General features: G+C 35.8%; 1 protein-coding gene across 2 annotated transcripts in view; it reads right to left on the bottom strand.

Moving 5' to 3' along the window:
- Positions 1 to 23136, bottom strand: part of CDKL3 (cyclin dependent kinase like 3) — a 31258-nt gene that overhangs the window by 4106 nt on the left and 4016 nt on the right. For both annotated transcript variants that reach the window (XM_043465495.1, XM_043465497.1), the window contains exons 2-10: positions 22819 to 23013; positions 13005 to 13183; positions 11654 to 11766; positions 10105 to 10244; positions 5686 to 5774; positions 3440 to 3593; positions 3005 to 3333; positions 1534 to 1624; positions 9 to 171 (exon numbers count right to left, since the gene is read on the bottom strand). In XM_043465495.1, coding sequence (XP_043321430.1) covers positions 9 to 171; positions 1534 to 1624; positions 3005 to 3333; positions 3440 to 3593; positions 5686 to 5774; positions 10105 to 10244; positions 11654 to 11766; positions 13005 to 13183; positions 22819 to 23013 — 1453 coding nt within the window. The remainder of the gene's footprint in view (positions 1 to 8; positions 172 to 1533; positions 1625 to 3004; positions 3334 to 3439; positions 3594 to 5685; positions 5775 to 10104; positions 10245 to 11653; positions 11767 to 13004; positions 13184 to 22818; positions 23014 to 23136) is intronic.

Here is a 23136-nt window from a genome sequence, read left to right as displayed (position 1 = left end):
ATGTGTACCTTTGATTCCTTTCATCTCCTTTGATTGTATTATGAAAGGCAATTCTGGGAAATGGAATTCTTTCCTGTCAGATCTGGAAAAATTCAGCTTCCTTTTGTTTCCATTTGCCATTTGGTCAGTTTGGCTGGTTTGCTCATTAAACACACACTTCTCCATTTGGCTCTAAAAAAAACCCCAAATAAACAAGAGTTAATTTGAAGAAAGGTGTGTAACAACTTACTGGATGAGGAGCCAACAAATTCCAGCCTTTTGGATGGTGTAAGATAGGCATAAAAATTAGTCTTTGAAAAGGTTATTTTAATAATTAAGAAGTAGAAGAGAGGGCTTTCCCTGGTGGCTCAGTGGTAAAGAATCCGCCTTCCAATGCAGAAGACAAGGGTTCAACCCCTGGTCCGGGAGAGTCCTACATGCCACGGAGCAACTGAGCTGGTGCGCCACAACTACTGAGCCTGTGCTCTAGAGCCCGAGAGCCGCAACGACTGAGCCCGCATGCTCTAGACCCCGCGGTCCACAGCAAGAGAAGCCACTGCAGTGAGAAGCCCGAGCACTACGAGACAGTAGGCCCTGCTCGCTGCAACTGGAGAAAAATCTGTGCAACAGTGAAGTCCCAGCACAGCCAAAGATAAATCATTTTTTTCAAAAAGAAGTAGAAGAGAGTATCATCAAATATATAAATGGATCAAACGCCAATAAAAATTTCATAAATTTTTTTTAGCTTATTCAATATTCTGAGAATAGTCTTGATCATGAGAACCACAGCCTCAACTTTTAATTTTTTTATCCTACTCATTACACTCTGATTTTGAACAAACTGCTCTGGTTCATTTTATTAATAACTTATTTTTCAATTTACAAAATGATGTGCTCTGGACACTGGGAAAACCCAACAGAAAAATTACTTGTGAACTGAGCATTCTGGAAAAACTTTTGTGCTACCTGTTTTTGCTTATTTTACAACAGATGATAGAAACTTTCTTAGGTTAATGAATACTTCCACAATGTAATGCTCAGTATCCCATTATGTGGATATACTCTAACATATTTAACCAGTCACGTGTTCTTGGATGGAGGTGTTGTTTTCAATGACTTATTATTACAAATAACACTGTTTCAATTATAAAGTAAACTATTTTCCTATGTGAAAAATGGGGAAATGAATGACACCAATTATGTTTTCTTGGGAAAAGTAAGATGTATTTATTTTGCAGTTGCTCTTATTCTATAAAGTAAGATATTAAAATCATTTTTTAGAAGTAAAAAACCAAAAAGTCTTGTGATTTTTAAAGGAAAATCTTACCTTTTTTCCCCCAAGTCACTCATTAAATACACAAATCATGTTATAAGAAATTAACTAAAACTGTGAAAGCATTAAGGAAATGATGACCTATTTTCACTCCAGGGTAAAAGGGAAAAATAAAAGCACATTAAAAAAAAATGTTAGAGCCCTAAAGCAAAGAAAAGCACACAGGGTGAGAGGCTAATGCTCAAAGAGGACGTAATTTAATGATGAGGTTCTTGCCTTACTTGAGTGGAACCTGTATCCTCATGCCTGTTAGATAGAACTTGTCCAATAGATTGTGAAGACGTACGTCTCTTTTTGGCTCTTTCAGTTAACCTATTATTTAAAAACAAATGAGAAGTTATTCGAACTCCTCAGAAATACTTGTTTTAGCTTCAATAATGATAAGTTATACCATGGTAGTCTACTGCTTGAACATGTGTCAAAATTCAATTGTTAGTCCTTAAATACTTTGGCCACCTCATGCGAAGAGTTGACTCATTGGAAAAGACCCTGATGCTGGGAGGGATTGGGGGCAGGAGGAGAAGGGGACGGCAGAGGATGAGATGGCTGGATGGCATCACCAACTCGATGGGCATGAGTTTGAGTAAACTCCGGGAGTTGGTGATGGACAGGGAGGCCTGGCATGCTGCAATTCATGGGGTCGCAAAGAATTGGACACAACTGAGTGACTGAACTGAACGGAACTGAAGTGACTGAAGTACCAACTGCTCTAAGAGGTAAAAACAGGGCAGAGAACAACTCACTCATGGCTAACATCAGTGGGGGCACCATGTTGTGGGTGGGGTTACTAGAGCTGGCCTACTTGGTCCTTTCTATCTGTTCTGAACCTGGATCTCTTAACTACTGGGTTCATGAATTTCTGAGCTTTTGAACAAGGCTAGTTTATAATTATGGTTATTACAACCATGGTTTGGGAGTTACCTCAATAACGACTGACACTTGCTGTCTGTAGTCTGCTGTATAGACATGTTCACTTGCCACCTCTGCAGACCACTAAGCTTCACAACCTACAGCCCAAACCAGCCTGCTAGGATTGAACTAGTCTTTTAGGACACTGAACCAAGCCTCCTTCTCCATCTAGAGCCATAGCAGTTCCCTAAATTTAGAACTGGCCCTGATGCCTTGCTAGACAGACTCTTGCCATCCATCCATCACACTGCCCTTGATTAATCAGGTTCATGGTACCAGTGTCTCAACTCTGTAATAGTAGTTGAATCTAAAATTGATCCAGTGTATTGTTTTTCTCCCAAAATATTTAACCTTGAAAAGCTATCTGACTACATAAGATTATTTTCAACTATCTTTTTTCCACTTAGACAATTTGTTACAATAGGAAAATAAAGCTTACTTTGCTATATGAAGGCACATCAATACCAAAAGTGAGGTCACATTACATTTTTCTCTTCAAATGGGAAGTAATTTTTCTGAGGGCCTTTTTTTCAAAATGAGGTTTTTGCAAACTGCATTAGTGAAAAACCACACACCTAGAGCATAGCCAAGAAAAGTTAATTTCTTCTATTGCATTTATAAGAAGAATTTAGTAATGGCCCATTATGTGATTATAATTTCAGTACATCTTCCAATTCAGTTTATATACAGACATTACAAACTTGCTTCTTTGAAATATCATTATATAAAAACATTATAAAACTTAGGTCCATTTCCTTCTGTTTATTTTCTGTTAAAACTCACCTTGAATTGGAGTGGGAGAGATCTGAATTGGGATTTGAAGCCATCAAGTTACTGCTAGTTAGATTGATGGGTGGCATCACCATACTGCCTCCAGCACATGGATCATCTTTCATGCCTATAGAGTTAGTGCTGGGATTGACAGGGTTTGGTGGCTCACTGATTACAGGTTTTGTATCTTGAGACATAGTATAAACAACTTCAGCTGCAACCTGTTGACAACGTCCACCTTCACACACTATCTTTTTTGGTTCTAAGATATCTCCTTTCCCTCCTTTAACTTTAGTAACTCTGACTTTGATCTCCTTGGGCTTTTTCTCTTTTACCAATTCCTAGAACAGATACATCCAAAATCTGAGTCAGGAGAACAGTTATTTTTATCACTAGAGTACTAACTATAATACAGTTATATTGGCTAAAAATAAGACCAGTTTTTACCTTTCCCCAAACTGAAGTACTTTGCAGTGTATTGGTATAAATTGTTTTTCTTTCATCTTTCTTAAAGTCATTTTCTTTAGAATTCTCTTTTGGTTTTATGAATGAATTGACTTTTGCTTCTTGTAGCAATTTAGCTTTCAGTTCTGGTATGAATCTGATAAAACAAGCAATATCAAATAATTTTATTTATGTAGATAGCATTTTATCTTTAAAAGACCTTTTAATCAATTAATTTACATTTGAGCTACAGCATAAATAAGTTATCAGTAATGCATGCCAAGAGATGGCATAATATTTACCTAATACAGGTTGTTTCCTGGTAAAGATACATCTTTCAACAATTTCTCCATGGTAATTTACTATTAATAAAACTTTCACAAGATAGACATATGAATTAGATTTCTTTTGTGATGTAAAGCTTACTTAATAAAAGCATTGCTTTCAATTCTGACAAATGTACTCTTCACTTCAAAGAAGACTCAGGCCACTTTGTCCCTTTTAAGTTCTGTTCTTTTAACAGGACTTAAAAGATGAACTAGTTTCTAAAATCTTACTCTAGAGAAATATTTTTGAAGTATAATAGAATACATCAATATTGAAGCAAGATTGTTTTGGCTTTAGGTTGGCTTAAATATATATATATATATATTTATTTATTTTTGGCTGTGCTGGGTCTTCACTGCTGCACATCGGCTTTCTCTAGTTGCCCTTCTAGTAGAGAGGGGCTACTCTCTAGTTGTGGTGTATGGGCTTCTCTCATTGTACTTGCTTCTCTTGTGGAGCATGGCCTCTTGGGCACACAGGCTTCAGCTGTTGTGGCATGGAACATGGGCTCAGTTGCCCTGCGGCATGTGGAATCTTCCTGGACCAGGGGTCAGACCCATGTCCCCTGCACTAGCAGGCAGATTCTTAACCACTGGATCACTAGGGAAGTCCTAGTTTGGCTTTTTAAAAGTCATTTTAATAGACAGTCCAATTTGTATGGCTCAGAACTCAAAAGGTCATACTGAAAAGTCTCCTTTCCACCCTTCTCCCCAGGCTACACAGTTTCCCTTCTTGAAGCAGCTACTGCTACCAGTTTGAGACTGAATAAGTTCTACCATGAATGAATTCTTCCCTAGAATTATAGTAAAAGGGTAAGTGTGAGATAAAGGGAAAAGAAACAGTGTGATTAGTTTGGCTGAATGAGAAAATGGCACATTTCTGTTAAAATTTCCTTGCCTTGTGGAATTCAAGAACTTTCACCCTGTAATAGTAAAATCCTAATAGCTAAATACCCAAGAGAAATCAAATGAGTCTATATAGAATTGACAGGAAGCAACTCTTTTATTCAATAACTGATGCTTCTCATCAATGGCACTTTTATTTTTTTTTATTTTTTATTTTTGGCACTTTTAATATATCTTCTCATTTTCTGTTTTAGAATAAAATTCTTGGAATGCTTCAAGTTCTACTTATTCTCAACAATTACCTTTTCTTTGGCTTTTTCTACTTCAGTCTATTTTCGATGGAGGTCCTGAACTTTCCTATGCCTGATCTTAACTCCAACACATTTAAAATTGATATTTATGTTTCTGCTTCATACTCCAAGGCAAACTGAATAATTTTGCAATTAATAAACTTTTCCTGTTTCTTTCAAAGCCCAAATAGAAAATGGTGTTTTTTTTAAAAGAAGCATGGCTGATTTATGAATCCACATTGTTAACATATTTATTTTAGATACAATGTGGGACAGAGAAAGGCTTTAAGAGCAATGGTCCCTGTCTTCAGGGAACTTCCAGTTTGGTGGGCAGAATAAAACAACAGGAACTGCAACAGATAATAAGTAAAGCAGAGGAAAAAAATCATCTGGGAAATGAATGCTAATTATAACATATAGGTCAGAGATGCTATCAAGAGGAAAAACTGGACTGAGTTGGGGGTCTAAGTGGAAACAAGGTTAAAAAGTATTGATGGTTTATTTAATGTTATCTCTGCCCTATAGTAAGAATTGAAAAATGCATGTGAAGAGCTTAGCTCACTGTCTAGGACATAGTAACTGTGTCATAAATGTTAACTGCACTATTTTTATTATTAGAATTTTCACCATGACACCTGTAAGTCTACCACATATCAATACAAAAACTCAGTGAGTTTTTGATAAACTGAATTCTTTTGTGTAACATTAACCTATGTAGCAATTTTCATGCTAGTAAAATTTCCTAATACAAAAAACAAAAAAGTCCACACTCACTCAAAATGCTTACTTTTCAATAAATCCATCTCTAGTAAAATACTCATGATGCAAAAGATCCGTAGATGACATCCTCTCAGCAGGATCAATTTGTAAACAAGCCTAGAAAATGAAAAAAGATTGCATGTTAAACAAGCTCTTAACATGTCTCCTTAAGGTAAATGTTAAACTTCACAAATGCAGGTATAATTAATTACCCAGAGCTAAAAGAGTTCTTGAAAAGATAGAATTAGACCTCAGGAGTTTCTGACAGTGAGTTCTGACCACTTGTTTCCCTAAGAAATTTGTACTTGTAAAACAATACTACAGATTAAATGTCCTATTTCTAGACAAAACAGAAGTCAGTCTATTTCTGCTGGAATTAGTAGGAGTTAATTAGCTCATTTTGGTCCTCTTATCCAGCCCTGTAAGGAAGAAAGTTCATGAATTATCATTTCCATTTTATAGAGCTAGAAGCATGTTTAGTAATTTGCCAAACTAGAATTTTAGCTCATATTATCTGATTCCTAATTCAATGCTTTTTATGTGGCATAAAACAATTTCACAAATATCCAAGCCCCCAAATCCATCAATAACCCATTATCAGAACAGCTATTTTCTGCTTCCCTTCACTTGGGATTACTTCAACTGAAAACCAAAAAAAACCCCACAAAACAAAGAGACAGTGAAGTAAGAGTATCAGAAAAGAAGTTGTACATAATGACTCTACATATAATTAAATAATCATAATTAGAATACATTAATGCAAATATTAAAGACATAATTTGAATAAAACCCATTTGCCTGATAATTTTCATTCTTCCTCCAAAAGAAGGCAAAACATACTAATAATAGGTAACTTTTATTTATGCTTATTATGTGTTTGTCATACAACACTCTATCTAGTCTTTTCCTATCACCTGATCCCAACAACAACCGTACAAGGTAGGTAGTACTACTATCCTCATTGTACAGATGAGTAGACTAAGGCCCAAAGAAGACAAGTAATTGGTCTAAGACCTCATAAATGGAAACAATAGTTAAAATCCAGAATGTACAAAGTAATTGCATATAATATTACACTTCTGATTATTTCACAAAGTGTATGTTTAAATTGATTCACAGAAAAAGTTATAGAGACCTGCTATACAACAATTTGCATATAGTTAACAATATCATACTGTACATTTTAAAATTTGGTTAAGAGGATAGATTTTATGTTATGTGGGTTTTTTTTTTTTAACCACAATTTTTAAAAATTGACTCATAAAGTCTATTATCATCTTTATTATGTGAGAATAGTCATATCCTTAAGACTGGAACTAGCTAAAAGTATGTGCTTATTTTAGAACGTTAATAGTTATCCATCAATAAAACTTAGGAACAAAAATGCTAAAAGGTCACAGCCAATTGGAAGCAGATAAATATTCCTTCTGTAAATAGTATAATTTACAGAATTTAAATGTCTGCCCTAGTTTGGAAAATGTAAAATATTACACTTTGAGAAACAGACTGGCAGTTCTCCCTCCCAAAATAAAAATGCACATCTACACAAAGACTTCTAAGTGAATGTTAACAGCAATTTACTTGTAGTAGCCAAAAAGAGGAAACAACCCAAAAGAGGGAAATAGATTTTTTTAAAAATTGTGATATAGTCATACCTGGAATATTACTCAGCAATAAAAAGGAATAAACTACCGATACACACAAAAACATGAATTGAATCTCTAGACTATAATTCTTAGTTAAAGAAGACTGACATAAAAGAGAATATACACTGTTTGATTCCATTTACAGACTATTCTAGAAAATATAAACTATAGTGGAAAATAAATCAGTGATTAGGGACAGGAATGAAGGGAAAGATGGATTACAAAAGGATGCAAGGACATTATGGGAAGTGATGGAAATCTTAAGTATGTTGATTGTAGTGGTGATTTCACAGGTATGTATACATCTACCAAAACTCATCAAATTGTACATCTGAAATCACGTAGTTTACTGTGTAGAAATTATACCATCATAACGTTGTTTAAAAATTTTAAATCTAGGGGAAAAAAATACATGCTCTACACCAGGTATTAAGATGTATTTTAGAAAATTCTTTGGTGGTCCAGTGGTTAGGATTCAGCACTTTCACTGCCAGGGCCCAGGTTCAATCACTGGTTGGGGAATGAAGATCCCACAAGCTGCATGGTGTGACCAAAAGAAAAATGTATTTGAAAGTTATAATAATCAAAATTGTACTTGTAATAGAATAAGGAGAGAAATCAATGAAATACAAATATACCTCAGCATGTACAAGCAATCTATCTATGATAAATGTGGCATTCCAAATCACTGGATTATTCAACTTGAAAAAAGTATTTAGAACACATACAACAGGACACTAATTTGATTATTTGGCAAATCAATGTAAAAGTATACTTTAAATCACAAATAGTTTAAGGATTCTTACAATAATAACTACAAATGACCAATTGGTAACATGTCCAACTTCCCTGTAATGAAGGAAGCACAATTTTAAAAAATATACTTTATTTCTAGTTTATTAAGTTGCAAATATTTTTAATATTGTAATATTCAATGTTAGATTGAGAATAGAGATTTATACCCAATGCTACTTGAGTATATATCTATGAAATCTTTCTGGAGGAAAAAAATAGCAAGATATACCAAAAGTCCTAACAAGTATAAACTCTTTGGTCTACCAGTCACACTTCTAGGAATTTATCCTAAGCAAATAATACCACAAGTTCATGCAGACATATAAAAGATGTTTACTGTAGCATCTTTACCAATAAGGAAAAAACCTGAAACCTAATGTCCAAAATTGCAAGATAAACTATAGTATAGTCATACAATGAAACACTATGCAAGCACTAAAATTATGACACAGCTCCATATTTACTGACATGGCAGTATGCTTAAACTATAATGCTAAGTGAAAATAAACAGGTTACATAGCAGTGTGTAAAGTAAGACAGAGCTTCCCAGGTGTCTCAGTGGTAAAGAAACCACCTGCCAATGCAGAAGATGCAGGTTCCATCCCCGAGTGGGGAAGATCCCCTCAAGAAGGAAATGGCAATTCATGCCTGTATTCTTGCCTGGGAATTCCCATGGACAGAGGAGCCTGGAGGGCTACAGTTCATGGGGTCACAAAAGAGTCAAACATGACTTAGTGACTAAACAACAATAAAGTATGATACCTTTTAAAAAGCATAAACTGTTATGCATGTATTTGGTTGGGGAAAGTATATAAACCAAAACATCAATAGTAATTTTTCCTGGATTGTGGAGGTTGGGAAAATGTTAACTTCTCTATCAAGTATTCTATTTTTTTATGATCATTATGTATTCTTTGTAAAATCAAAACTATGACATTGAAAAAAAAAAGAAAGTGGAAAATGTAGCAAAAAAACTGATCCTTTAATAAACTCTAGTTCTTTACAGTTACCAAATAACTTTCTTCCTTTGATAAGTCTTTAGATGTTACATGTCATGTTTAGTTTTATCTAAAAAACAGCAACAACAGTTAACATTAACAACATTTGTTGACAGCTTATTCAAGGCTCTGTGCTAAGAACATTTCTACCATTAACTCATTTTATCCTCCAGCTCCAGAAAATAAATATTGTTAATGTTGTTTTATAACTCAGTAAACTGAGGCATGGAGATTGACTTGCTCAAGTTTACAGAGCTAATTAGTAACAGAACTGAGTTTTAAAGAAAGTTCATGTGAATTCAGAGCCCCCTCTCATAAACACCATGCTATACTGGCTTTGAAATTAGATTACCACTTTTTTTAAGGGCTGTACATTAGAAATAAGACACGTTAATTGACCCTGGGAAAGAAAATTGGCTGGGAAGAGAAAATAAACAGAAGTAAGTAGCTCTCTCACTTCTTGAATTCTATTCTAAGTATGCCAGTACATTTATTATGCAGTTCAAAATAAAACTTAAATTTTAAACTAATTTAAAAGTGCTACATAATGTTTTTGTTTTCTCCAGATCAACCTGAATTTTGGCACTGGTGTATCCTCAAACAACATTACAACTATAGCTGCCAATGTCTTGACATACCTTAGAATATCACTGTACAAGGAAGAAATCTCTTGGGTAGACTGCTGGGAAGACTGGCTGTTAAGAGGTGTTGATCAACATGGTAAGTCCTTAACATTTTCCAGTTTATCCTTAAAATTTTTCAGTTTATCAATAAAATTGGAATTAACAAAAAAGAATAGACCAGATTATCCCAGGGGCCTTTCAACTCTAACAGTCTGTGACTTTTAACTTCTCTGAACTAAAGACATAAACACAGAAGAATATAGTAACTTTGAACAGTTAACATTACTCCATGAATCCTTTTGTAATTTCATTAAAGTCATATCTTAAAACTGTATTATAATTTATGCAAATTTCCAAGAAATAAGCCCTTAATCTCTTAACATACATGAACTATGTCAGCCAACAATCCATTTAGCTTTGGGTATTTTTTTCTTGCACTTTTGGGGTGTTGAACTTGAGGAAGGACCACCCCAGCAAAAATGGGACTCTTAGAAAAGATATGCTGCAAGTGAGGTGTCAAATTGCCTGAAAAGAGAAAAAAATATATACATAAGGAAACAGGGATATTATTCTATAATCAAAATAATCAAATTGTTATGTGGTCTGCATCAAATTACTAAAAGAAAGAATAACAATTAAGTTCTCTTAATTTTTAAAAAATGAACAAGAAACTATCTTCTGAATATAGCATAAGGAACTATCTTCTGAATATAGCATAAAAAAGTGAGTTCCCCAGTAATCTGTTGATAGCACATAGGCAGCAGAGACTAAAAAACCACAGGTGCATTTTCTTTTTTCAAAATACAAGACATAATATATAATGCTATTAGAAAAGGCACATTCAAACTTTTATGTATTTCCATAAGGGTATCAAAATGGTTTATCTAGCAAGTGTTCATCAGCAAAGTCTTATTCAAAACAGTTAAAATACTAAAATTATATAGAAATAGAAATATTGCAAAGAAAAAACAAGGCTATAGATTAGTAGCAGAATGTAGAGAACTATATATAGGAGTGGAAAGAGCTAAGTTCTACCACTAGTTTTGCTCTTAACTAGGTCTGTGACTTGGGCAAATCTTCCTTTTCTGTATCTTGGTTTCCTCATTTGTAAAATGACAAAACTGATCCCATCATCTCTACTCTCACCATCAATCTCATAACCAGAATTTTAAATATGACAGAAAAAAGTATGATGTTTTAAGGCTCTGAACTGTACCTTTAACCAATATGTATCCAGATTCACAGTTTTTAGAGTTGTTCAAAGTATTTTCCTCATGATCCTGTACTTATATGTTTATGTATAGCTTTCTCATCACAAAATAGGTTGTTCAAGCTCCTCAATCAAAAATATAAGTCTTTGAAACTCCATGAGCAACACTAACCATGAAAATGTTCGGGTAGTCAAAGCAGATAATCAAATAATTCAGCTATCATCAAAAATATTTTTGAATAAGATATTTAGCTATCTGCTTATCTACTGTGGTTAATAAAAGTTTTCTTAGTAAACAACTGTTTTTCTATTTCCAAGCACTTTAAAAGATCATCAAGAAAAATAAAATAAAAGGGCATCAAAATAAAAATTAATTCTATTGCTTAAAAGTCCTCTTTGAAAGAAGCAAATATTTGTAGAAGCCAAAATTTTATAACAACTTTCAGACAAACTGAAGTAGGTTCCTATTTTACTATTTTTCTTAGTATCAACCATCAACATGGTACAGCTATTTGCATCCAGGCAGAAAAAAAATGTTATTTTTAAAAACAGAGAGAATTTTTCTACCTTTTTTTTTTATCAGCCCAAAGCATCCATCTACTTTCATCTACTAAAACAATATGCTTCCTTATTCTTATAAAGATATACTAAACTTGAAAATCAAGCAGAATTTATCTGAAAACACTTATTTAGGCATTTGACAGTACATTTCAGTAATACCTACCTACTTTTAAAACAATTTTATGAAGTAAATCCAAATCAGAGCTGCTAGGAAGATAGGGATTTCCAGTGGCCATCTCAATGATCATACAGCCCAAAGCCCAGATATCCACAGGTCTGAAACAAATAAGAATAAATCACTCTTTCATGGAGAAATATATAAAACATCTTTTCTAAAAACACTTTTTTTTTGGCCATGCTGTGCAACTTGCAGGATCTTAGTTACCCAACCAGTGATTGAACCTATGTCCATGTCCTTATCTTACACCACTTATAAAAATTAACTCAAACTGGATGGAAGACTAGAACTAGAAACCTCTTAAAACAGAGGAGTTTCACAGTCTTGGATTTGGCAAAAGATTCTTAGGTATGACACCAAAAGCATAAGCAACAAATAATAAAAACAGACAGAGTGAACTTCATCAAAATTAAAAATTGTTTCTCAAATGACACACACCATCAAGAAAATCAAGAGACAACTAAATAAGAGAAAATATCTGCAAATAAGTATCTGATAAGGAATTTATATCCAGATATACAAAGAATTCTTACAATTTAATAATAAAAAGCCAGTCCAATTTAAAAAAGGGCTAAGGATCTGAACAGAAATTTCTCCAAGGAAGATATATAAATGATCAATAAGCACATAAAAAGATCAACAATGAAGTCAAAAAATCATTAGTTATCAAGGAAATGGAAATCAAACCCATAAGGAGATATCACTTCACACCCATAAGGACAACTAGAATCCAAAAGTCAGATAATAACAAGTGCTGGTGAGGATACGGAGGAATTTGTAACCCTCACACTCTTCATGGTGTCTTTACGTTCTTCAAGCTTCATTATTTGTTTGTTAGATTGTTGTATCCTATACTATTTTTACTGATTCACAATAGACTGAGGCATTTTTACTTTTTGAAATATCTAGTACAATTTAAAGATTATTATTTGTCAGTCTTTGCAAAGACTGTGCCATACTCAGGAACTAGGAAACTTGTGTTAACAGTGGCAGAGTAGATTTTTAAATCGCTGCAGAATCTAGAGTCTACAGAGACGCAAGGAGGCCACTCTGTAAAGGGTGGGGCACAGCTTAAGGCAAGCAAGGATGGCAGCCTGAGAGGCTTCTGCATAAGTTTCCTGGGGCTGGGGCCACTCAGCTCCAGGGGGCAAGTGTGGTAACATCAATAGCAGCAGGGTAGATGTCTAGGGTCTCTCTGCTCTATTTTGGTGTGTCCCTTTTCTATCCCAAGCCCAGATGCAGAAGGCAGAGTTTGTCAGTAGTTCTGGTGACAGATACACCAAGGGAAAAAAGAGATGGCTAGGAAAGGCCAGGCAGGATCCCCAACTATACATACTTTCCATAAGAGGTGTCTTTTAATACTAATTCTGGAGCTCTATACCAGCGTGTGGCCACGTAGTCCGTATAAACATCTCCAGGAGCTGCTAGTGTTCGTGCAAAACCAAAATCACAGAGTTTAGTAATTCCTGATTGGGATACTAAAATATTCTCAGGTTTTATATCTCGATGAATGATCTAAAAAACAAACAGAAGATGTAATACATTAAAATGAGGTTTCATTATCTAGAAAATTTTTCAACAATTAAGAGAAAATCTAGCTAATTAAGACAGTAAAGTTATGTTCTTACCACATGCAAAGAATTAACTACACAGTGCAAAAAGATGTAAGTATAAATAGTTGTGTGCGTGTACTCAGTTGTGTCTGACTCTTTGCACCTGACTGACTGTCGTCCACTAAGCTCCTCTATGCACAGTACTTTCCAGGCAAGAATACTGGAGTGGGTTGCCATTTTTTACTCCAGGGGAATCTTTCTGACCCAGGGATCAAACCTGCGTCTCGTACATCTCCTGTACTGGCAGGCGGATTCTTTACCAACTCTGCCACCTGGGAAGCTCGCAAAACAACTATATTCCAATAAAAATTAATTTTAAAAAGTGTCCGGGCCAAAGTCATTAACAACTTCATTGTTGCTACATCCAACAGACACCCCTCAATACATATCTTGCCAGATGTGAAGTGAAATTTGCTCCGTTGTGTCCTACTCTTTGTGACCCTCATGGAGTATATATAGTCCACGGAATTCTCTAGGCCAGAATACTGGAGTTGGTAGCCACTGTTCCCTTCTCCAGGGGATCTTCACAACCAAGGGATCGAACCCAGGTTTCCTGCATTGCAGGTGGATTCTTTACCAGCTGAGCCACCAGGGAAGCCCTCACTAGATATCTTAGTATAAAAATACAGGCAACCACTCCTTCATTCCTGACTCCTGGGACCAGTTTCCTCCTATGGCAGTTTCTTTTTCTCTGTCTGTAAATGTAGGCTTCTGGTCTTAGGCTTCTCTTCTCATGCATCTTGTTTCTTGCACACTCTCATCTACTTTTTTTTTTTTTTTAGTACTTTCTTTACTTCGTTATGGGAATACCATATTCTTTTGGGCTTCTTCCCACCTATTGGCTGTTTTATCTCAATCTCACCTACTCTTACAGGCCTTAGTAACTATCTATTTACTAGTGATTTCCATATTTCTATCTCTAACCAAGATATTTCTCTTGGTTTCCACAAGAAGTGGAAGCCTGCAAGAAGGCTGACCTACACACTCCCACAAACTCAGATAATTAAAAACTAAATGGATTATCTTCTCCCCCAAATCCATTTGTTCTTAAGAGTCCTTCAGCTCAGTGAATGGAACCAACATTGACCTCATGGCTCAAGCCAGAAATCAAGGCACATTTCTGCCTCAGGTCCCATATTCTCTCCATCCACGTCTCTCCCTAGTTCAAGTTCCCTAAGCTCTCTCATCAAAATTATTACCTTACTAAATGGTTTCCTGAATTCCCTCTGATCCCCTCCCATTCATTGCCCACAATGAAATCTGAGTATTATTTTAAAATCATGTGTATGATTGTGTCACTCCTTCAAGGATTCCCCATGCCATAGGACAAATTTGAAGCTACATAAAATGGCTGGTAAGGACTTACAGGACTTGGCCTCTGCTCACATTCTCAGCCACTCTTCCCTAGCCTATAGAATATTAGTTTCCAAATTTGCCAGGTTTGTGTCATCATTGTTCACATTTGCTAATGCTGTTCCAACTGCCTAGAACACTGCCTCACCAACTATTTCCTCATGTCTCAGCTGAGATGTCTGCAATAGAGGTACCTTTTATATATTATTCTATACTTCCTCCTTCATAGTTATTTGTCATGCTTTATTATTTGCCTATTTACTTGTCATTCCCATTAGATGGTAAGTTCCATGAGGGCAAGATGTGTATCTGTTTTGTTCAGGCTATATCCCCCGTGCCCAGTACAGTGCCTGAAACAAAGAAGGCATTTAAAAACTTTATCAAATGTATTAAGCATATTCTCATCACCAGCAAAGTATCACAGCACAAGTGAAAACATCTTGGTGACAGAATTCTGGGATCTTTCCTTTTTTATATAACTTATTGCTATAAGCTTTTGGGATTAGCTTTTGTTCTGCCTCAAGTCTTCCTCCTAATTGGCCAAATAATTATCTTAGAGTAATGAATCACCTTAAAGGCACCATCTGTAAAACTTTGTTAGTCCCTTTTTACTTTCACAACTTTTACTGAGTGACTACTACATGCCGGGTACTATACCAAGATCTGAGAATATAACATGAGCAAAAATAGACATGGAAAAGCACTTTAAAATATCACTTTACATATTCTGCCTACTACACAGCCATGACCCTCTGCCTTAGTGCTTTAAACATGCATAAAGATGCACTCAGTTGACACCCTAATATGTTCCCTCTTTTTAACAGTTAACACCCTGAGTACATGCAGAATTCTGTTATCTTTGAGAATCAAGCACTCTCTGAATTCCAGTTTTAAAATTGTGTTTTAACAACATCCTCTTTGGTCTTCCACAATCACACTGAGACCTCTATAAACATAGTATTTCTATGTGTTTAGATTTTCTTTAATTTTTCTCATCAATGTTTAATAGTTTTCAGTGTATAGGTCTTATTTTCTCTAAGTATTTTATATTTTTGATGCTATTACAATGGTATTTTTAATTCAGTTTCTCATTGTTGCTAATACACAGAAATACAAATAATTTTGGTATATTGATCTTCTATCCTACAATCTTAAGAAACTTACAGCTTAGTTCTTTTAACTTTACTGTAGATTCCATAAAATTTTCTACAGAAATGGTCATGTCATTTGTGAATAAATGCTCAAAAGAAAAAAGAAGATACCACTTCACATCCACTGGAATAGTGATAATCAAAAGATAATAACAATATTGGGAGGACACAGAAAAACTGATACAGTGTTGGTGGGGATATAAAATGGTATAGCCCCTTTGGAAAAAAACAGTTTGGCAGTTTCTTCCAAAAGTTAAAACATAACCTCACCATATGATCCACTGGTATTCTTAAGTTATCCTATTTCTATTCCCCACTCCCCAGTTCCTGGTAGCTTTGTAGACCAACAGCTCCCAAATCATGGTGAAAACTAGCAGCCTAGTGGCCACCAGAGGAAGCTGTATCTCCTAGCTATAGGGTTGGACCTCCTCCAAAGCCCCATTCCCAGGTAACAGTCATTATCTAACACGTCTGTCAGACTACTGGAAAATTCCACTAGAAGTCTTGTCTTCACTGACCTAACTCAGAGCTTGCTGGGGGCAAATGGCCTTTGTCAGAAACAATTAGGAGCTACTAAATAACATTATAGCCACCTGAGGGAGCTATAACAGGACAAACAACAAGCTGACCAAAATAATTAAAAAGAGAGGCTGGGAGTGAGATGCCCATAAAGGATTTGGAAAGTTCCAACATGAAGGGTACATGCCCAGCTGTGCACACACTGGGAAAGATCTGAGATTGTCCCTAAGCTCTCAAGTCTGGTGGAATTTAGGTTCTACACAAGCAAGAAGGGCTAAGTTGTAAACTCTCTGCCTAAACACTGAAGATATGCCCCAACACAGAGAGAGAAGGAGCCCTCAGTAAATACCCAGTAAATATGGCTGAGAGATTTATTAGTTTCAAGAGTTTAAGAAAATCTCTGTTCAAACATTAGCTGACCTTTAAACTAACTGAGCAGAGATTTCAGTGGTCACACATGACAAAGAATACAGACTTCACAAATTAGTTCAGGAAAATAACTAACAAACAGTTACAACTGCAAACCTTGAGACATAGGAAATTCTGATCTCCAGATTGCCACAATGTATTATTTTACATGTCCAGTTCTCAACAAAAAATTACAAAATTTCCAAGAAAATCCCCCCAAAAAGGTGTGCAAAGAAAGATATATGGCCATGCATGAGGGGAAAAAGCAGTCAATAAGAAGCTTTGCCTGAAGAAGCCCATACATAACCTGCGAGAAAAAGACTATTCCGTTCATTTCAGTTCAGTTGCTCAGTCACATCCGACTCTTTGAGACCCCATGAACTGCAGCACGCCAGGCCTCCCTGTCTATCACCAACTCCCAGAGGCTACCCAAACTCATGTCCATTGAGTCAGTGATGCCATCCAAGCATTTCATCCTCTGTCGTCCCCTTCTCCTCCTGCCCTCAATCTTTCCCAGCACCACGGTCTTTTCGAATGAGTCAGCTCATCGCATCAGGTGGCCAAAGTATTGGAGTTTCAGCTTCAACATCTGTCCTTCCAACGAACACCCAGGACTGATCTCCTTTAGGATGGACTGGTTGGATCTCCTTGCAGTCCAAGGGACTCTCAAGAGTCTTCTCTAACACCACAGTTCAAAAGCATCAATTCTTCTGCGCTCAGCTTTCTTTATAGTCCAACTCTCACATCCATACATGACCACTGGAAAAAACCATAGCCATGACTAGATGAACCTTTGTTGGGCAAAATAATGTCTCTGCTTTTTAATATGCTATCTAGGTTGGTCATAACTTTCCTTCCAAGGAGTAAGCGTCTTTTAATTTCATGGCTGCAATCACCATCTGCAGTGATTTTGGAGCCCAAAAAAATAAAGTCAGCCACTGTTTCCACTGTCTCCCCATCTACTTGCCATGAAGTGATGGGACCAGATGCCATGATCTCAGTTTTCTGAATGTTGAGCTTTAAGTCAACTTTTTCACTCTCCTCTTTTACTTTCAAGAAGCTCTTTAGTTCTTCTTCACTTTCTGCCGTAAGGGTGGTGTCATCTGCATATCTGAGGTTATTGATATTTCTCCTGGCAATCTTGACTCCAGCTTATGCTTCATCCAGCCCAGCGTTTCTCAGGATGTACTCTGCATATAAGATAAATAAGCAGGGTGACAATATACAGCCTTGATGTACTCCTTTCCCTATTTGGAATCAGTGTGTTGTTCCATGTCTAGTTCAAACTGTTGCTTCCTGACCTGCATACAGGTTTCTCAAGAGGCAGGTCAGGTGGTCTGGTATGCCCATCTCTTTCAGAATATTCCACTGTTTATTGTGATCCACACAGTCAAAGGCTTTGGCATAGTCAATAAAGAGGCAGAAATAGATGTTTTTCTGGAACTCTCTTGCTTTTTCAATGATCTAGTGGGTGTCGGCAATTTGATCTTTGGTTCCTCTGCCTTTTCTAAAAGCAGCTTGAACATCTGGAAGTTCACGGTTCACGTACTGTTGAAGCCTGGCTTGGAGAATTTTGAGCATTACTTTACTAGCGTGTGAGATGAGTACAACTGTGCAGTAGTTTGAGCATTCTTTGGCATTGCCTTTCTTAGGGATTGGAATGAAAACTGACTTTTTCCAGTCATGTGGCCACTGCTGAGTTTTCCAAATTTGCTGACATATTGAGTACAGTGCTTTCACAGCATCATCTTTTAGGATTTGAAATAGCTAAGCTGGAATTCCATCACGTCCACTAGCTTTGTTCATAGTGATGCTTCCTAAGGCCCACTTGACTTCACATTCCAGGATGTGTGGCTCTAGGTGAGTGATCACACCATTGTGATTATCTGGGTCGTGAAGATCTTTTTTGTACAGTTTTTCTGTGTATTCTTGCCACCCCTTCTTAATATCTGCTGCTTCTGTCAGGTCCATACCATTTCTGTCCTTTACTGAGCCCATCTTTGCATGAAATTTTCCCTTGGTATCTCTAAATTTCTTGAAGAGATCTCTAGTCTTTCCCATTCTATTGTTTTCCTCTATTTCTTTGCACTGATCGCAGGGGAAGGCTTTCTTATCTCTCCTTGCTATTCTTTGGAACTCTGCATTCAAATGGGTATATCTTTCCTTTTCTCCTTTCCTTTTCGCTTCTCTTCTTTTCACAGCTATTTGTAAGGCCTCCTCAGACAGCCATTTTGCTTTTTTTGCATTTCTTTTTCTTGGAGATGGTCTTGATCATGTCTCCTATACAATGTCACAAACCTCAATTCATGTCCATAGTTCATCAGACACTCTATCATATCTAGTCCCTTAAATCTATTTCTCACTTCCATTGTATAATCATAAGGGTTTTGATTTAGGTCATACCTGAATGGCTTAGTGGTTTTCCCCACTTTCTTCAATTTAAGTCTGAATCTGGCAATAAGGAGTTCATGATCTGAGCCACAGTCCACTACCAGTCTTGTTTTTGCTGACTGTATAGGACTTCTCCATCTTTGGCTGCAAAGAATATAATCAATCTGATTTTGGTATTGGCCATCTGGTGATGTCCATGTGTAGAGTCCTCTCTTGGTTGTTTAAATATGTTCAAGGTAAAAGGAAACCATATCTAAAGACCTAAAGAAAAGTATCAACAGAATGTCTCACCAAATAAACGATATCAATAAAGAGAAAGAAATGATTAAAAAACTAAGCGAAGGGGGGAAAAAAACAGTATTAAGAAAGCAAAAAGGCAACCCAAAAGAGAAAATAATAGCAAATCATGTATCTGACTAGGATCTTCTATCCAAAATATAGAAAATACAGCTTGACAATAGGAAGACAAATAATCCAATTTAAAAATGGGCAGAGAACTTGAATAGACATTTCTTAAAAAAAAACAAATATACACTTGTTTTAGATATGACATCAAAAGCAAAAGCAATCAAAGAAGTATGCTCAGTCGTGTGCAACTCTGGGACCCCATGGACTGTAGCCCACCGGGCTCCTCTGTCCATGGGATTTCCCAGGCAAGCATACTGGAGTGGGTTGCCATTTCCTTCTCCAGGAGACCTTTCCGACAACCCTGGGACTGAGCCCAGGTCTCTTGCGTCTCCTGCATTGGCAGGCAAATTCTTTACCACAAGTGCCATTTGGGAAGCCCAGACAAATTGGACTCCAAAGTATCTGGAAACAAAAATGCCTCTTCTGAATTTTTCATTTAAGTGGAATTTATACTTATGTGTTTTTTGCATTTGATTTTTTTCAACATGTTTTCAAGTTTCACTCATTCTATAGGATGCATCAGCAATCCATTCCTTTTTGAGGCTGAATAAATCCCATTATATGGGTATACTTCATTTTGTTTATCCATTCATCAGCTAATATACATTTGTTTCTACTTTTCAGCTATTTTGAATAATGCTTATATGACATTCCTGGGCAGGTTTTTATGTGAACATATGCTATCAATTCTCTTGGATAGATACCTAGGAGTAAAATTGCTGGGTCATATGCTAATTCTATGTTTAACTTTTTGAGAAACTGCCAAGCTGTTTTCCATAGCAGCTGCACCATTTTACATTACCACCAGCAGTGTATAAAGGTTCCAGTTTCTCAGCTTCCTTGCCAACATTCCTTCTTGTCTATTTTTTAAATTACAGCCAGCCTAGTGAGTGTGAAATGGTATCTCACCGTGATTTTTGATATGCATTACCACAATGACTCAAGATATTGAGCATCATTTCATCTGCTATTAGCCATTTGTATATCTTCTTTGGAGAAATGTCTACTAAGATTTTAAATAAATATACTTGCCTTTATTCTTTGCCCATTTTTAAATTGGGTTGTCTTTCTATGTTGAATTGTATTTTATATAATCTAGAAACTAGTTGCTTATCATATATGATTTTCAAATATTTTCTCCCATCTGTGAACTGTCTTTCTACTTTCTTGATTGTGTCCTTCAATGCACAAAAGTTTTTAATTTTGATGGAGTCCAATTTGTCTATTCTGATTACTTTTGCTTTTGATGTCATATCTAAAGAATGATTGCCTAAAAAAAAAAAAAAAGAATGATTGCATAATACATGGCCGCACAGATTACCACCTATGTTTTCTTCTGAGTTTTATAGTTCTGGAGCTTACATTTAGGTCATTAACCCATTTAGAGTTAATTTTTGTATATGATATGAATTATCAAATTTTGGATTCAAACAGTGAGTTTGATTCTCGTTTATTTTGTAGTGAAATTCTCCCAAAATACATAGAACTCCATATTACAATGATAATAATTCTGCTCTATTAGCTCTATGTGCTTGTACTTTTTTGATTCATTAGTTTCAAGGTCATTTACATTTTTACTCCATTTTGATTCTATTAAGCCATTTTTGTTTGTTTTAGTGAACTATAGTTTAATCAAAATACTGTGTCAATTTCAGATGTACAGCAAACTGATTCAGTTATATACATATTATTTTGCAGATTATTTTCCATTATAGGTATTACAAGATATTAACTATAGTTCCCTATGCTATAAAGTAAATCCTTGCTGTTTATCTATTTAACATATAGTAGTTTGCATCTGTTAATCCTACTCCCAGTTTAGCCCTCCCACTTCCCCTTTGGTAACTGTAAGGCTGTTTCCTATGTCTGTGAATCTGCTTCTGTTTTGTATATAGATTCATTACTATTATTTTTTAGATTCCACATTTAAATGATATATTTATCTTTCTCTGTCTGATTTAACTTAGTATGATACTCACTAGGTCCATCCATGCTGCTGCAAATGGTGATGTTTCACCCTTTTTCATGGCTTAGTAATATTCGTATGTGTATCAATGACATCTCAATTGTCTGTTAAGCCCTTGGGTTGTTTCCCATGGTGCCTGAATTTAAACACCTAAGTTCAAAATTCTTACTTTAATTTTACCTCCTCTTTGAAGTTTTCTGCTCTCAGACTGGTGTCTCCCATTATTCAAGAAATGTTTTTAGTCTACTACAGGCAAGACACTATAGGGATAGAGATAAGTATATCTGACTCCCTATCAGCACTGTTTATTGAGCATTTAAAATACACCTGACACAGTGCTAAACACTATGTAGCTATTACCTAATTTGATCTTTACAAAAAAATCTGTGAGGTAATATAGCATTATTTTACAGATGAGGAAACTGAGGCTCCAAAAGGTTAGATAATTTTCCTGGGGCCACAGAGTGATGGGCCTACCTTTCATTATGTAACTGTGAGCTACACAAGTTGTGTGGTTATCTATAGATAAGCCACTAGGTAAAAATCTAGCATAGTCTGATTCCAAAGACTGTGTGCTGTTAACTATTACATTATACTGCCTCCCCTTGGATCCATTTGGGCAAGGAAACTACAATCTGAGTCCTAGATGCCATTACAACAAAGCTGCAACAGGAGATGCACTATTACTGAGACAGACTATTAGAAATTAAGGTATCTGAAAAAGCTTAGGCTATATAGATGTTATGCCTAATATCACTTACTATGCCTAACTTTACAGAAAGTAGAGTTCATGTTGGGAACAAAGTATGTCCATAAAAACCTGCTGAAATAAACAGTAACTAAACAATGTTAAAAGGCAACACTAAAAATCAAAACAGTTGATCTTTTTTTCTTTCTTGATTTAAAACACAAGGCTCTACACTCCTCAGCCACTTTCTCTCCTTTCTTTCCCTAAAGGCATCCACATTCTCTTGCCATTCCCCTGGCTTAGTTTCCAGTTCCTACTTCCAGACCTCCCATCATCTGGGCTGGCTTGACTTTCGATGTCTTGATATATTTTCACTAATAAAAGACGCCAGAGTTGACTGCTGACTTTTCTATACCTCCTTAGCATCTCAGAGTTGGTCTGCTTTATGGTTACAATTATTGTGTGTTCAATATGGTTTTTGGTTTTGTGACTGAATTATAAGGTAGTAATTCCCCCAACCTTCTTTCCATTTTCATAATGTCAATATTGTACAGAAAAATAATTTTAACAACTTTCATAAAAACAGAACAATGTTTAAAAGGCACTTACAATTCATGGTTTTCCTATAGTTTGGGTTATTTTTAAGCACTTACATTATTATTGTGAAGATATTCAATTGCTCGAAGAATCTGGAAGAGGTATTTTCTAAGTCGTTTACTCTCTAATCCGTGACAATAATGTTGTAACTCATCTAAAACTGTGTGGTCAATAAATTCAAACACCAAATGAATTTTCTTTTTCTGTCTAAAAACTTCAATCAGATTGACCAGGTTTTCATGACGAAATTGCTATCAACAAAAGAAATGGGTTTTTAATAAGTATCTCATGCACCATAATTTGCACATATAAGACTCATATAATTTTAAAAAGAGGAATATTCTCAGTTTCTTTTCCTCCATGCATTTCAATAA

Source organism: Cervus canadensis, chromosome 4 (genome assembly GCF_019320065.1).
Source record: "Cervus canadensis isolate Bull #8, Minnesota chromosome 4, ASM1932006v1, whole genome shotgun sequence".
NCBI classification, from domain to species: domain Eukaryota; kingdom Metazoa; phylum Chordata; class Mammalia; order Artiodactyla; family Cervidae; genus Cervus; species Cervus canadensis.
The sequence above is the reverse complement of the archived record's forward strand: the minus strand, read 5'-3'. Positions and strand labels throughout refer to the sequence as shown.